Below are 15,218 nucleotides of genomic sequence, written 5' to 3'. Positions count from 1 at the left end.
TCTGCTCCTACCAACCCCTCATTCTCGGCTCCACTCCACTGCCATCATCTTCAAAACCTGACTTTTGTCAGGCCAAATACCACCACCATGAGCTTGCAATGCCAATTGGATCTGCACAAGCTCAGTTGCATTGGAAATGTTTATCAGGGCTTGGAGAGTGCAGGACAAATTCTGTCCCATTGACATTCACTGCAGAACACTACAGCTTTGTAGGGTGGGACTATCATGATCAAATTAGGGTGGGTTATCATATTAACAGGTAAAATGGAAGCAGGAATGAAATTCCAAAAGTGTCCTCCTTGTACTGTCTACCCAACAAGATCTACCAGAAGATAGGGATAGGATCAAGCTCCTTTGAGACATGTCAAACTTCATGCTATATACTCCAATTTGTACCTAAGTGTGTGTTAATAAATGGCTATAATTTAAATGAGTTTAAAATAATAGTTAAATGTTTTTTTTTCTGTGGAATACGCATCCTACTGGTAAAGCCAACATTAACTGCCAACTTTAAATTTCATATGCCCCTTGTAAAGCCTATCTGAAATCCAAATGTTCCCTCTACTTTTTTTTTCACACACAGCTGCGTGGACCAACCATTGGTCTGAGCAGAAAGTTTTTACGTGGCCTGAAAACTGCGCAGTACTTTTATATTATTATATAAAATTCCAGCCACACGGAAAGGTCATCTTCCTGGCAGCACTGGCAAGCACTTAGAGCGAACACTGGGGAGATGCCTTCTTGATGTACTGCAAAGTGTGAGTTGAAGGTTCCACACAGTGCTCAGAATATTCATAATGGCAAACTATTTCTAATTCAGCATTGGTCAAAGTGTGGGAAATCAATGTGAATAGAAATATTCACACATGTACTAAACCATTCACGGAACTGCCTGCAATCAGATTGTTGCCTCATGGGAGTAAATAGAAGAAAAATCCTGGCTAAGTGTTCCACTGACTTTATACATTTGAAAACACTTTGTATTTTCTACCCGAATTAATGTATCATCATAGAGTTAATATGGTAGAATTTCTGTGTAAACTTATATAGGCCATGCTCACTTAGTTCCTGCTGGCTTGGAGGCCACAATACAGAACTTGCTAGAATCAGGATAACTATCTCTGAATTGATTGTTCTACTGTATAATAATGATGATAATTCATTCAGGGAGACTTAAAGGACCTTAAGACATAGGAGAAGAATTCAGTCATTTGGATCATTTAATCTACATAGCTGGTTTCTTTTCCTCACCTTCATTCTCCTACCTTCTCCCCTTAACCCTTAAACCCATACTAATCAAGAACCTATTAATTTCTGCCTTAAATACACCCAATAGTTTTGCCTCCACAGCTATCTGTAGCAACAAATTCCAGATTCAGGACTCTGTGGCTGTAGAAATTTCACCTAATCTCAGTTTTAAAAGGATGTTTTTTTCTTATGAGGCTGTATCCTCCGATCCTAGACTCTCCTACTAATAGAAACATCCTCTCTATATCCACTGCCTTTTAATATCAGGTAAGTTTCAATGAGGTTCTCCCTCATCCTTCTGAACTTCATCAAGTTCATTAAGAGACATCAAACATTCCTCATAAACTAAGCCTTTAATTCCTGGGATCACACTTGTGAACCACATTCTTGAGAACAGATGGTGTGATTGCTTTGAAAAGTAATCTGTAAAGTAGTTAAACAGGAGTTTTTGTTTTAAGATAACTCCAATGAAGCAACAATCTTAGCTTTGGCAATCCTTTCAATCAAAAGGCTTTATGTGTTAATAAGAGACACCCAAACCCTGACTATGGCCTGAGGTTGCGTATGATCCAATTTTGGAGCTATTTATCTCTACCTTCAGCTTGTGGTAGGTCTAATCGGTGAGGAGTGTATGTTAGGTAGAAAATTACATTGACAGCACCAGCACTCTTCAACAGAAACAGCTTATTTTTATTTTTAAGCACAGGGTTTTGTTTTAGTCATACCTTGTCTGAATATGCATAGTGGTTTCCGTGGTTTCCTACAAAAAAAAGCAATATGGCTGTGTGTGTTCTCCGACATCCTACACAATGCACCATGTTTTAAGATAATGGAGGCCGAGTTTTAACATGTCATAACATAACACAAATCATGTTATTCTTATGGTGCTGGTTGTGAATAAAAAGGTTTTATATTGTAGGTCACATTTGCGTGACTTATAAGTCAAAAAACAAGATTTGGAGAGGCTATTCATCCTTTTGAGTTTAGTCCACCATTCAAAACTGATAGCCTGATCCTTGACTATAGCTTTCCATGGCAGAGAATTCCAAAGACTCACAACTTTTATGAGAGGAAGTTCTTGCTCACATCTGTCCTTGTAGCTGCTCCTTATTCAGGAAGTAGGAGTCCTAGTTATAGATTCTCTGGCCAGTGGAGGCATACTCCCAGACCTATCCTATCAAACCTCCAAGGATTTTAACGTTTCAGAATCTACCTTTAATTCTCCTAAATTCCAAGAATACAGGCCAAGTTTGCATATTCAAATCTCATCTCACAGAACTGGAGTGCAAGAGTTTAAGGTTTTTGGATTATACTGCATAATTGTTATGTTCTTTGCAATTTAACTTTCCCAAGCCTGCTTGTATTTTATATAATTATCCATGTATATGCAATTATTCATTTGTTCGGCATGCCCCCTATTGGTTACGGTTCTTTGTATTATTCTGGAAGCTTCTTGGGTATCCCATTATTTGAATGGGGTTATCTGATTGGTTAACTCTCATCTAAAACTTTGAATGGAATGCCTGTTATAAGACCGTAAGACACAGGAGCAGAATTAGGCCATCTGGCCCATTGAGTCTGCTCCGACATTCAATCATGGCTGATCCTTTCGTTTTCTCCACCTCAACCCCAGTTCCCAGCCTCCCTGTAACCTCTGATGTCATGTCCAATCAAGAACCTATCAATCTCTGCCTTAAATACACCCAATGACCTGGCCTCCACAGCTGCCTGTGGTAACAAATTCCACAAATTCACCACCCTTATCAATGGTATAAGAAGAGCAGAGCACACTGGCATTCTTTTTCTCTCCTTTGTTCTTAGACTCCTGCTACTCTTGTTTCCAATTCCTTTGTTCCATTAGCACTAACAAAATGATCGTGAAGCTACAAGTTTTATGTTTCATTCTTGGCTTAAGAAAGAACCCTGTATTAAAAACTTCAGAACCCAACAAGGCAGAAGATGTGGTCAATTGTACCACAACCTGCAGACAACTCACCATCAGCCCAAGTGCACCATAGGACTATGTACATAGCTCCTTCTCTACTCACGTACACTTCAGTAGGGCTTCAATACCGTGTTTAGCTTTGTGGATTACACCACTGTTATTGGCTGAATCAAAGGTGGTGACAAATCAGAATATAGGAGGAAGATTGGAAAGCTGGTGCCACAAGAACCTCTCACTCAACATCAGCAAACCAAAGACCTGATTATCAACTACATAAGGAAGAAGTTGGAGGTCCCTGAGCCAGTCCTCATTAGAGAATGGAGATAGAGAGGGTCAGTAGCTTTAAATTCCTTGGCATTAACATATCAGAGGATCTGTCCCAGGACCTGTACATAAGTGTCATCGTAAAGAAGGCACAACACCACCTCTGCTTTCTTAGAGTCATGTCACCAAATCTTTGATAAACTTCTATACAGTGCCTTGAAAAAGTGTTCAGCCCCCAGAACTATTTTCACATTTTACTGTCTCACTTTTTAAAAATTTAAATATACTTGAGTAGGTCTTTTTGAACTAATCTACAAAATATTGTGCATCCTGTCAAATCAAAAGAAAAATTCCAAAACCTATCAATAATTTACTAAAAATTAAATGAAACTGTGAAGCTGAAAAATTATTCACCCCTGTAATTGCTATGCTATCTTTTCTCAGGTGCAATACTTTATATTACCTTACCAACTCATACAATTTGTTGATGTAGAAAATTGGACAATCACCTGTTTTCAACGAATATATCAGAATAAATACCCTGTAAGGTCCAACAATATGGTAGATATTCAACATACCAAACCAAAATAAAGACAAAAGAACATTCAAGACATGTCAGGGAAATAATAGAGAAACACAAATCTAGGGAAAGGCGTAAGACAATCTTAAAGGCACTGAACATAACTCGGATCTTAGTGCAGTCCATTGTGAAAATGTGGGGGAAAATATCACAGCCACACTGCCTAGGTCAGGTCGCCATTCTAAACTTAGTCACCAGAGAAGGATGGCACTTATGAGGGAGGCTACTGTGACGGCAACTGTCACTTTCATCAAGCTGCAGAAGTCAGTGGCTGCAAATGGAGATGAAGTTAATGGCTCCACACTCTGTAAGGCCTTGTACATAAAAAGCATTTATGGAAGAGTAGCAAACAAGAAGCCCTGATTAAAAAAGAATATATCTTTGCCTGTAAAAACTGCAAAGCATCACGTAGAAGATGCTGTAATGATGTAGAAGGTCTTGTGGTGAGATGTGACTAAAATGGAACTTTTTGGCCTCAACACGAGGCATGAATCTAATACTGCCCATCAGCCAGGTAACACCATTCCTACTGTAAAGTTTGGTGGAGGTAGCATCATGCTATGGGGATGCTTTTCAGCAGAAGGGACTGGAAATCTGGTCAAGACTGATAGGAAGATGAATGGCGCTAAATACGGAGAAATCCTGGATAAATATCTGTTCGCCTCTGCCAGAAAGCTTAAACTGGGGAAGAAGGTGGTCTTTCAACAGGACAATGACCCAAAGCCACTGCCAGAGCAACCATGGGAGGAAGAAGAAGAAAGCCTTTAACTCCGAGTGGAGTCATCGGGACGCCGTCATGACAGCATTTTTTTCCCTTATTTTTACGAGGCCGAGTTGCTAGCTCGACGCTCAACCCAGCACTGATGGAAAACGTGCAAGGGAGCCGGCTGGATTCGAACTCGGGAGCCTTCACTCCAAAGCCACTACGTCACCAGCTGGCCAAGAGCAACCATGGAGTGGCTTCAAATGAAGGAAATTAATGTCCTGGAGTGATCCAATAAGAGTCCTGACCTAAAACTGAACAAACATCTCTGGCAAGTCCTCAAGACAACTGTCCACTGCCACCCCTCAACTAACCTGGCACAGCTTGAGCAATTTTGCCAGCAGGAATGGGCAAATCTTGCTTCATCACATTGTGCAAAGTTAATAGAGTCTTATCCAAAAAGATTGCTGGCTGTGCTAGCTGTGAGAGGTGTTTCAACTAAGTACTGAGCTAATGGGGATGAAGACTTTTGAACTGCTGACATTTCTGTTTTTGAATTTTTAGTTTCTCGTGCTTTACAGTTTTCCTTGTTTTTTGGGCTCTGCTATGAAAAAGGAGCATGTGATTCACAAATAAAAACTCTCAGTTACATTGATCAAATATCTGGTTGTAATACTAATTTATGTGAATAAAGAGTTGGGGGTTGAATCCTTTTACAAGGCACTGTAGACGCACTGTGGAAAGTATACTGACTGGTTGCAGCATCAATGCCCAGGAGTAGTAAAGGCTGCAGAAGGTGGTGGATACAGCCCAGTACAACACAGGCAAAGTCCTCCCCACCAGTGAGTTCATTTACTGTATATGGTACACCTCCATCCAAGTCATGCCTTCTTCTCACTATTACCATCAGGCAGAAAGTACAGATTCCTTAGATCCCACACCATCAGGTTCAGGAACAGTTACTATCCTATAACCGTCAGGCTCCTGAACTGGAATAGACAACTTCATTCACCACTACTCCAAACTGATTCTATGACCTAAAGACTCACTTCCAAGGACTTTTTACAACTCTTCTTCTCAGTATTATTTTTATTTGCATTTATTTGTTTTTTGAACATAGGTTGTCAGTCTTTTTTTTGGTAAAATTCTATTGTATTTATTTTTTCCTGCAAATGCCTGCAAAAAAATGAACCTCCAGATTCTGTATGGTAACATATTTTGAGAATAAATTGGCTTTGATTATGAAGTATTCCAGAGGAATTATACTCAGTAGTCACTTTATTAGGTAACTCCTGTAGCTAATATAAAGTGGCCACTAAGTGTACGCTCGTGGTTTTCTGCTGCTGTAGCCCATCCATTTCAAGGTTCAATGTGTTGTGCGTTCAGGATGCTTTTCTGTATAACCCTGTTGTAATGTGCGATTATTTGAATTACTAGAGCCTTCCTGTCAGCTTGAACTAGTTTGGCCATTCTCCTCTGGCCCCTCTCATTAACAAGGCATTTTTGCCCACAGAGCTGGAATGTTATGGTTTTCACACCATTCTCTGTAGACCCTAGAGCATGGGTTCCCAACCTTTTTTTATGCCAGACCCTTACCACTAACTGAGGGATCTATGGACCCCACGTTGGGTCCCCCTGCTCTAGAGATTGTTGTATATGAAAATCCCAGGAGATCAGCAGTTTCTAAGATTAAACCACGCCTTCTGGCACTAACGATTACTCCACTGTCGAAGTTACTTAGATCACATTTCTTCCCCATTCTAATGTTTGGTCTGAATAATAACTGAACATCTTGATGTCTGCATGCTCTCATTCACTGAGTTGATGGAACATGATTAGCTGATTAGCTAGTTGCATTAACAAGGTGTATTTAATAAAGTGGACACTGAATATTCATCATTGGCCATTTTTATGCAGCATATTATCTGTGCTTTTAATAAGGCCCATTTCAAAACTGTGGCAGGAACAGATACTTGATTGATAGGATTCCAGCATGGGTTCTATGAAAGATAGAGATAAGATTGGAAAACAGTAACAAAGTTGGAGCAGAAAGGACAGCTGGATATAGGATGGTAGTTTCAAAGAATAGATAACAAAATCTTCATAATTATTTTTGTTCTGTAGAATTTACTCAGCCTTGGTCTTGCTGCTGTTACCTTAGCGGTACCCATCATCTTAGGGAAAGTGTAAGATGAGCAGCCTTCCGGACTTTGGGCAAGTTGACTGAATGGTGTGTGGAATGTGGCCTGTATTGGGGGAAAAACGTAAGAAAAAATTAGTACTTTGCATACTTCTCCTGGGTAAACCCACTTTTGATCAAGTAACTTTCTGCACAAAACTGCAGATCTTTTAGCAAACAATAATGATTAACTAGGTGGGCAGATATAAAATACTTACTTTATCAGTGGCATAGACTATATCAAATAATCCTAAAACGGTGACAGCAACTCCAATAGCAGGGCCATTAATGACAGCAATCAGTGGCTTTGGAAAATCAATGTAATGGCTTACATACATCCTGTTGATCACAAATTAAGCCACATATGTCAATTTTTAAAGTTGTGTATATTTTAACAAAGTTTAATAAATGCTACAATAAAGTAATTACAATATCTCAAACAATTAATGAAATACTCAAGCATTATAGATTTAATAGTTATGCAAGATGAAGTTGAGCATCATGCTCAGAATGTATTGCTGACTTTCCAATGTATACCTTGAGTTAAAAGCTGTAAAAACGTTTAATGCAACCATATTCTATTTTAAAATAATATACTCTCACATCACTTGTGTATCTATAGCAAATGTCTCCAGAATATTTTCATCGTCATCCCTTACCTAATTTGTGCTGCTGACTTCTTGGACTTCTGTTCCACACCTTCTGGTCCAATATTAGTGAAGTTAGCCAAGTCATTCCCACTACAGTAATAATCCCCACTGCCTGAAAATTAAGAAAATGTGTTCAATTACATGCAATGTTTTTCAAAATTTATTAGCTTAAAAAAACTGGCCCACAAAAATCACAACATTGTTGGTCAGTTCAATTTTGACCATTCCACAGTATCACTCCCTATCTCTGTAATCTCCTCCAACCCTAAAGAGTATTCTGGGATCTTTAGACTTCTCCAACTCTAGATTCCTGCTCATTTTTGATTTTTATAGTCTTGTCTCTGGCTGTTTAGGTGTTGGGTCTGGAATTCCATTTTTAATCAACATCCTTCCCTTTCTACTTCATCATACCCTCCTCTAAGATGTTCTTTAAAATATACAGTAGATCCTTAGCAAGACCAGTCTCATGTTACCTGATGTGGCTTAGTGAAAATTCATTTGATGCTATACATAAGAAGCATCTTAAGATATGTGAGAAGTTATATAATTCAGATTGTAATTCATACAAAACTATCTCATTTATGTTAAAAGATGCAAAAAGTAATGAGTGTTTTATAAATGCAAATTTATATTTGTAACTGATAAATATTTATACTGCATACTTAATCATCAAGTTCGGAGAGGGCCGTCAAGCTCACTTAATCTATGCAATCTCTCAATTCAATCCCATTGCTATTTTTAGCACTTCCAAATGTTTTTCAATATGGAAGGACACTAATTCAGCAACCTCCATCCCCCATCAGGAAGGTCGCAAAGCCCTCCATTTCTTTTTGGATTCCAGACCTAATCAGTTCCCCTCTACCACCACTCTGCTCTGTCTAGCAGAATTGGTCCTTACTCTTAATAATTTCCCCTTTGGCTCCTCCCACTTCCTTCAAACTAAAGGTGTAGCCATGGGCACCCGAATGGGTCCCAGCTATGCCTGCCTTTTTGTTGGCTATGTGGAACAGTCCATGTTCCAAGCCTATACTGGTATCTATCCCTCACTTTTCCTTCGCTACATCGATGACTGCATTGGCGCTGCTTCCTGCATGCATACTGAGCTCGTTGACTTCATCAACTTTGCCTCCAACTTCCACCCCGCCCTCAAATTTACCTGGTCCATTTCCGACACCCTCCCTCCCCTTTCTTGATCTCTCTGTCTTTATCTCTGGAGACAGCTTATCTACTGATGTCTACTATAAGCCCACAGACTCTCACAGCTACCTGGACTATTCCTCTTCCCCGAGGAAATCTGCAGATGCTGGAAATTCAAGCAACACACACAAAAAATGCTGGTGAACACAGCAGGCCGGGCAGCATCTATAGGAAGAGGTACAGTTGACGTTTCGGGCTAAGACCCTTCATCTGGACTAACTGAAAGAAGAGATAGTAAGAGATTTGAAAGTGGGGGGGGGAGGGGGAGATTCGAAATGATAGGAGAAGACAGGAGTGGGAGAGATGGAGCTAAGAGCTAGAAAGTTGATTGACAAAAGGGATATGAGGCTGGAGAAGGGAGAGGATCATGGGACAGGAGGCCTAGGGAGAAAGAAAGGGGGAGAGAAGCCCAGGGAATGGGCAAGGAGTATAGTGAGAGGGACAGAGGGAGAAAAAAAAGAGGAAAAAATTTATATAATAATAAATAAATAATGGATGGGGTACGAAGGGGAGGTGGGGCATTAACAGAAGTTAGAGAAGTTAATGTTCATGCCATCAGGTAGGAGGTGTTGTTCCTCCAACCTGAGTGTGTCTATATCTTGGCAGTAGAGGAGGCCGTGGATAGACATATTCAAGTGCGAATGGGATATGGAATTAAAATGTGTGGCCACAGGGAGATCCTTATTTATTATTATAATAAGTGAATAATTAATCTTTTCGCGGTCTAAACTGGCCATAATATCACTAAGCCGTTGAGTGTGAGTGGGTGGGGCAGCATCTTTCCAACTAAGAAGAACCGTCTAACCAAGAGAGAGAGGCAAAAGATAATGTTCGACAAGTACATATTTACTTCACCCAAGGTGCCAAAAAGAGGGTTAGGTTCTAAATGGCAATTAAGAATATGAGATTGGATTGAAAAAACTTCTCTCCAGAATTTCTCTAGACTAGGACAAGCCCAGTACATATGAATAAGGGAAGCCTCACCCCCTTTACACTTATCACAAACAAGACTAATGTCAGGACAAAACCACGATAACTTAGCTTTAGACATACGAGCCTTGTGTACAAACTTAAACTGCAAAAGGCAGTGGCAAGCACATAGAGAGGTTGAGCTGACTGACTTAAGAATTAAATCCCAAACCGCATCAGATAAGGAGATTTTAGATCTTGTTCCCAGGCAGTTCTAATTTTATCAGAAGGGGCACCTCTCAAAATCACTAACTTATCCCGAATAGCAGATATTAAATCTTTACCCAATGGATTGATACAAAGAAACAAGTCCAGAACATTTTTCTCAGGCACCTCAGGAAAGTTTGATATCAAAGGGTTAATGAAATGTCTAATTTGAAGGTATCTAAAGAAATGAGTATTAGGTAGATTAAACTTTACAGACAGTTGTTGAAAAGTTGCAAAACGATTATCTATGAAAAGATCTTCAAAGCGCCTAATACCCTTTCTATACCAGTTGTAAAATGTTGAATCCCGCATAGAAGGTAGGAAAAGATGATTGTGTAAAATAGGGCTAGAGAGACAAAAACCATGAAATTTTCTGAACTGAGCCCATATTCTTAAAGTATGTCTGATAAGAGGATTAACAATAAGTCTACACCAATAACAAGGAAGTGTGGAACCGAGAAGTGCAGAAATTGAAAGATCCTTAGTAGAGTTCAACTCTATTGCCATCCATTTTGGGCAGTCAGACTTATTATGGAAGAAAGACCAAAAAATAAGACAACAAATATTGGCTGCCCAATAATATAAATGAAAATTAGGCAAGGCACAAAAATTTAGGAAGGATGTAAATTTTAATAACATTAATACGACCTACAGGAGACATAGACAAGGGTGACCACTGTGTCAAACTCTGTTTTGCAGAATTCAGAAGATTGGTAAATTTTTTTCGAAAAAGACTCTTAACGTTCCTTGTTACTGTAATACCAAGATAAGTGAATTGATTGTTAATTACTTCAAAAAGGAGGTCACGGAATACTAAAGCTTGTGCTTCTCTATTAATTGGAAAGAGTTCACTCTTATGTAAATTAAGTTTATAACCAGAAAGTTGACTAAATTTATTAAGAAGTGAAAACATTGAGGGTAAGGAGGTAGTCGGGTTTGATATAAAAAGTAAAAGATCGTCAGTATAAAGGGAAACTTTATGCTCAACACCTCCCCTCCAAATCCCCATCAATTCAGCACAGCTACAAAACGCAATCGCCAGTGGCTCTATAGCCAAATTGAAGAGTGAGGAACTTAAAGGGCATCCTTGACGGGTGCCACGTTTAAGGCTGAAAGACTGGGATTGCTGAGAGTCGGTCAAAACAGAAGCAGTGGGACCTGAACACAGCAATTTAATCCATGTAGTAAAACTTTGTCCAAAATCAGATTTTTCTAAAATGGCAAAAAGGTAATTCCACTCGATGCAATCGATCGCTTTCTCCACATTAAGAGAAATAACACATTCAGGAGTCCCAGTTCAGGATGAATATAAAATATTAAATAAGTGCCGTATATTAAAAAAGGAAGACAATTTTAGATAAAACCAGTTTGATCTTCAGAAATAATAGAGGGTATAATGTTCTCTAATCTACAAGCTAAAACGTTACCCAAAATTTTAACATCGACATTTAACAAAGAAATCGGCCTATACGAAGAACACTGTCGCATCTTGACCTTTTTTGGCTAAAAGAATGATACATGCCTCGTTAAATGATGCAGGCAATTTACCATGTTTAAATGAATTGGATAGAACTAAAAATAATTGAGACGAAAGCAGTGAAGAAAGTGGTTTATAAAATTCTGCAGAAAAGCCATCAAGCCCAGGAGATTTACCCAACTGCAATGCAGAGATGGCAAATAATATTTCCTCTAATGATTGAGTTTTGCTTTAAAGTCAGGGGAGAGCGAATGAGAAAGGATCTAAAAAGCGTGGATTGGGACAGGTTGTTGAGAAAGGATCTAAAAAGCGTGGATTGGGACAGGTTGTTCTCTGGCAAAGATGTGATCGGTAGGTGGGAAGCCTTCAAAGGAGAAATTTTGAGAGTGCAGAGTTTGTATGTTCCTGTCAGGATTAAAGGCAAAGTGAATAGGAATAAGGAACCTTGGTTCTCAAGGGATATTGCAACTCTGATAAAGAAGAAGAGGGAGTTGTATGAAATGTATAGGGAACATTAATCAGGTGCTTGAGGGGTATAAGTAGTGCAAGAAAATACTTAAGAAAAAAATCAGGAGGGCTAAAAGAAAACATGAGGTTGCCTTGGCAGTCAAACTGAAGGATAATCCAAAGAGCTTTTACAGATATATTAAGAGCAAAAGGATTGTAAGGGATAAAATTGGTCCTCTTGAAGATCAGAGTGGTCAGCTATGTGCGGAACCAAAGAAAATGGGGGAGATCTTAAATAAGTTTTTTGCGTCTGTATTTACTAAGGAAGCTGGCATGAAGTCTATGGAATTGAGGGAATCAAGTAGTGAGATCATGGAAACCGTACAGATTGAAAAGGAGGAGGTGCTTGCTGTCTTGAGGAAAATTAAAGTGGATAAATCCCCGGGACCTGACAGGGTGTTCCCTCGGACCTTGAAGGAGACTAGTGTTGAAATTGCAGGGACCCTGGCAGAGATATTTAAAATGTCACTGTCTACAGGTGAGGTGCCGGAGGATTGGAGAGTGGCTCATGTTGTTCCGTTGTTTAAAAAAGGATCGAAAAGTAATCCGGGAAATTATAGGCCGGTAAGTTTAACGTCGGTAGTAGGTAAGTTATTGGAGGGAGTACTAAGAGACAGAATCTACAAGCATTTGGATAGACAGGGACTTATTAGGGAGAGCCAACATGGCTTTGTGCGTGGTAGGTCATGTTTGACCAATCTATTGGAGTTTTTCGAGGAGATTACCAGGAAAGTGGATGAAGGGAAGGCAGTGGATATTGTCTACATGGTCTTCAGTAAGGCCTTTGACAAGGTCCCGCACGGGAGGTTAGTTAGGAAAATTCAGTCGCTAGGTATACATGGAGAGGTGGTAAATTGGATTAGACTTTGGCTCAATGGAAGAAGCCAAAGAGTGGTAGTAGAGAATTGCTTCTCTGAGTGGAGGCCTGTGACTAGTGGTGTGCCACAAGGATCAGTGCTGGGTCCATTGTTATTTGTCATCTATATCAATGATCTGGATGATAATGTGGTAAATTGGATCAGCAAATTTGCTGATGATACAAAGATTGGAGGTGTAGTAGACAGTAAGGAAGGTTTTCAGAGCCTGAAGAGGGACTTGGACCAGCTGGAAAAATGGGCTGAAAAATGGCAGATGGAGTTTAATACAGACAAGTGTGAGGTATTGCACGTTGGAAGGACAAACCAACGTAGAACATACAGGGTTAATGGTAAGGCACTGAGGAATGCAGTAGAACAGAGGGATCTGGAAATACAGATACAAAATTCCCTAAAAGTGGCATCACAGGTAGACAGGGTCGTAAAGAGAGCTTTTGGTACATTGGCCTTTATAAATCAAAATATTGAGTATAAGAGCTGGAATGTTATGATGAGGTTGTATAAGGCATTGGTGAGGCCGAATCTGGAGTATTGTGTTCAGTTTTGGTTACCAAATTACAGGAAGGATATAAATAAGGTTGAAAGAGTGCAGAGAAGGTTTACAAGGATGTTGCCAGGACTTGAGAAACTCAGTTACAGAGAAAGGTTGAATAGGTTTGGACTTTATTCCCTGGAGTGTAGAAGAATGAGGGGAGATTTGATAGAGGTATATAAAATTATGATGGGTGTAGATAGAGTGAATGCAAGCAGGCTTTTTCCACTGAGGCAAGGGGAGAAAAAAACCAGAGGACATGGGTTAAGGGTGAGGGGAGAAAAGTTTAAAGGGAACATTAGGGGGGGCTTCTTCACACAGAGAGTGGTGGGAGTATGGAATGAGCTGCCAGACGAGGTGGTAAATGCGGGTTCTCTTTTAACATTTAAGAATAAATTGGACAGATACATGGATGGGAGGTGTATGGAGGGATATGGTCCATGTGCAGGTCAGTGGGACTAGACAGAAACTGGTTCGGCACAGCCAAGAAGGGCCAAAAGGCCTGTTTCTGTGCTGTAGTTTCTATGGTTTCTAATATTTAAACTATTTAAAAAATGCTCAACCGAGATATTCTCATTTAAAGATTCAGAAGTACAAAGTCGAGAATAATTGTTCTTAGTAGCCAGGGCATCAAAGGTTATGGTGAGAAGGCAGGGGAGCGGGACTAAGTAGGAGAAAATGGATCAGCTCATGATAAAATGGCGGAGCAGACTCGATGGGCCGAATGGCCTACTTCTGCTCCTTTGTCTTATGGTCTTATGGTGTCATTGATATCGGAATGAATCAAAGTAATGTTCCCATTTCCCATTCGAATTTTTGTAATTTGTTGTTTAGCTTTAGAGCATCTTAGTTGGTTAACTAAAAACTTACCAGTCTTATCCCCATGAATATAAAATCAGCTCTTACTTTCAAGAAGTTGGCGTTCAACTGGCCGAGTGGAGGTGAGGTCAAACTTAGTTTGAAGTTCTACTCTCTTCTCATACAATTCGGGGTTTTTGGTCTGGGCATATAATTGGTCTGTTGCTTTGATTTGACCAATCAAGTCTGAACGCTCTAAATAGGTCTTTCTTTTCAGATTCACAGTATATGAAATTATTTGACCCCTTAACTATGCTTTCATGGCATCCCTGACAACCTGGGATGAGATTTCAGATGACATGTTAGTACTTAAAAAAAAGTTATCTGGTCCTTTATAAATTTTACAAAATCATTATCCGACAACAAGGTCGGATTAAAATGCCAATGTTTGTTCATTTGAGGAAAACCAGGGAAATTTATGGACAGGGTAACTGGGGCATGATCCAAAATCAATATACTCTGATAATCACAAGAGCAAACAGGTGGAATCAGCTGATTATCCATTAGGAAATAATCAATTCTAGTAAAGGAATGATGGACGTGTGAAAAAATGAATAATCTCTCTCAGTAGGATGGAAAAAATGCCACACATCAGAGATACCATAACTAGAAAGGAAAGAGTGAATAGATAGAGCAGATTTACTCGGGAGTCTAGAAACAGAGGAGGATCGATCCGATACTAGATCTAACCAACAATTAAAATCACCACCCAACATGAAGAAATATAAACTCAAGTCAGGCAATAAAGAGAAAAAACGATCAAAAAAGTCCACATCATCTGAATTGGGAGCATTGAGGTTAGCCAAGACTACCCTATTATTATACAATTTCCCAGAGACAATAATAAAACGACCATTTGTATCCAAAATTTTGTTGTGAAGCTCAAAGGGAACATTCTGAATAATGATTGAAACCCCCACGGCTTTAGCCGGAAAAGCAGAATGGAAGTGCTGTCCCACCCACCTAGACATAAGGTGAGAGTTATCAAAACTATGAATATGTGTTTCTTGCAAAAAAGCAATGTCAG

The 15,218-nt window shown here is 39.5% G+C and overlaps 1 protein-coding gene across 2 annotated transcripts in view; it reads right to left on the bottom strand.

Moving 5' to 3' along the window:
• Positions 1–15,218, bottom strand: part of eci2 (enoyl-CoA delta isomerase 2) — a 138,719-nt gene that overhangs the window by 7,214 nt on the left and 116,287 nt on the right. For both annotated transcript variants that reach the window (XM_072283681.1, XM_072283680.1), the window contains 3 exons: positions 7,579–7,681; positions 7,138–7,258; positions 6,897–6,986 (listed from right to left, as the gene is read on the bottom strand). In XM_072283681.1, the coding sequence (XP_072139782.1) occupies positions 6,897–6,986; positions 7,138–7,258; positions 7,579–7,681 (314 nt within the window). The remainder of the gene's footprint in view (positions 1–6,896; positions 6,987–7,137; positions 7,259–7,578; positions 7,682–15,218) is intronic.

Source organism: Mobula birostris, chromosome 19, assembly GCF_030028105.1.
Source record: "Mobula birostris isolate sMobBir1 chromosome 19, sMobBir1.hap1, whole genome shotgun sequence".
Classification (NCBI taxonomy): Eukaryota; Metazoa; Chordata; class Chondrichthyes; order Myliobatiformes; family Myliobatidae; genus Mobula; species Mobula birostris.
Note: the sequence above shows the minus strand (reverse complement) of the source record. Positions and strands in the feature narration are given on the sequence as shown.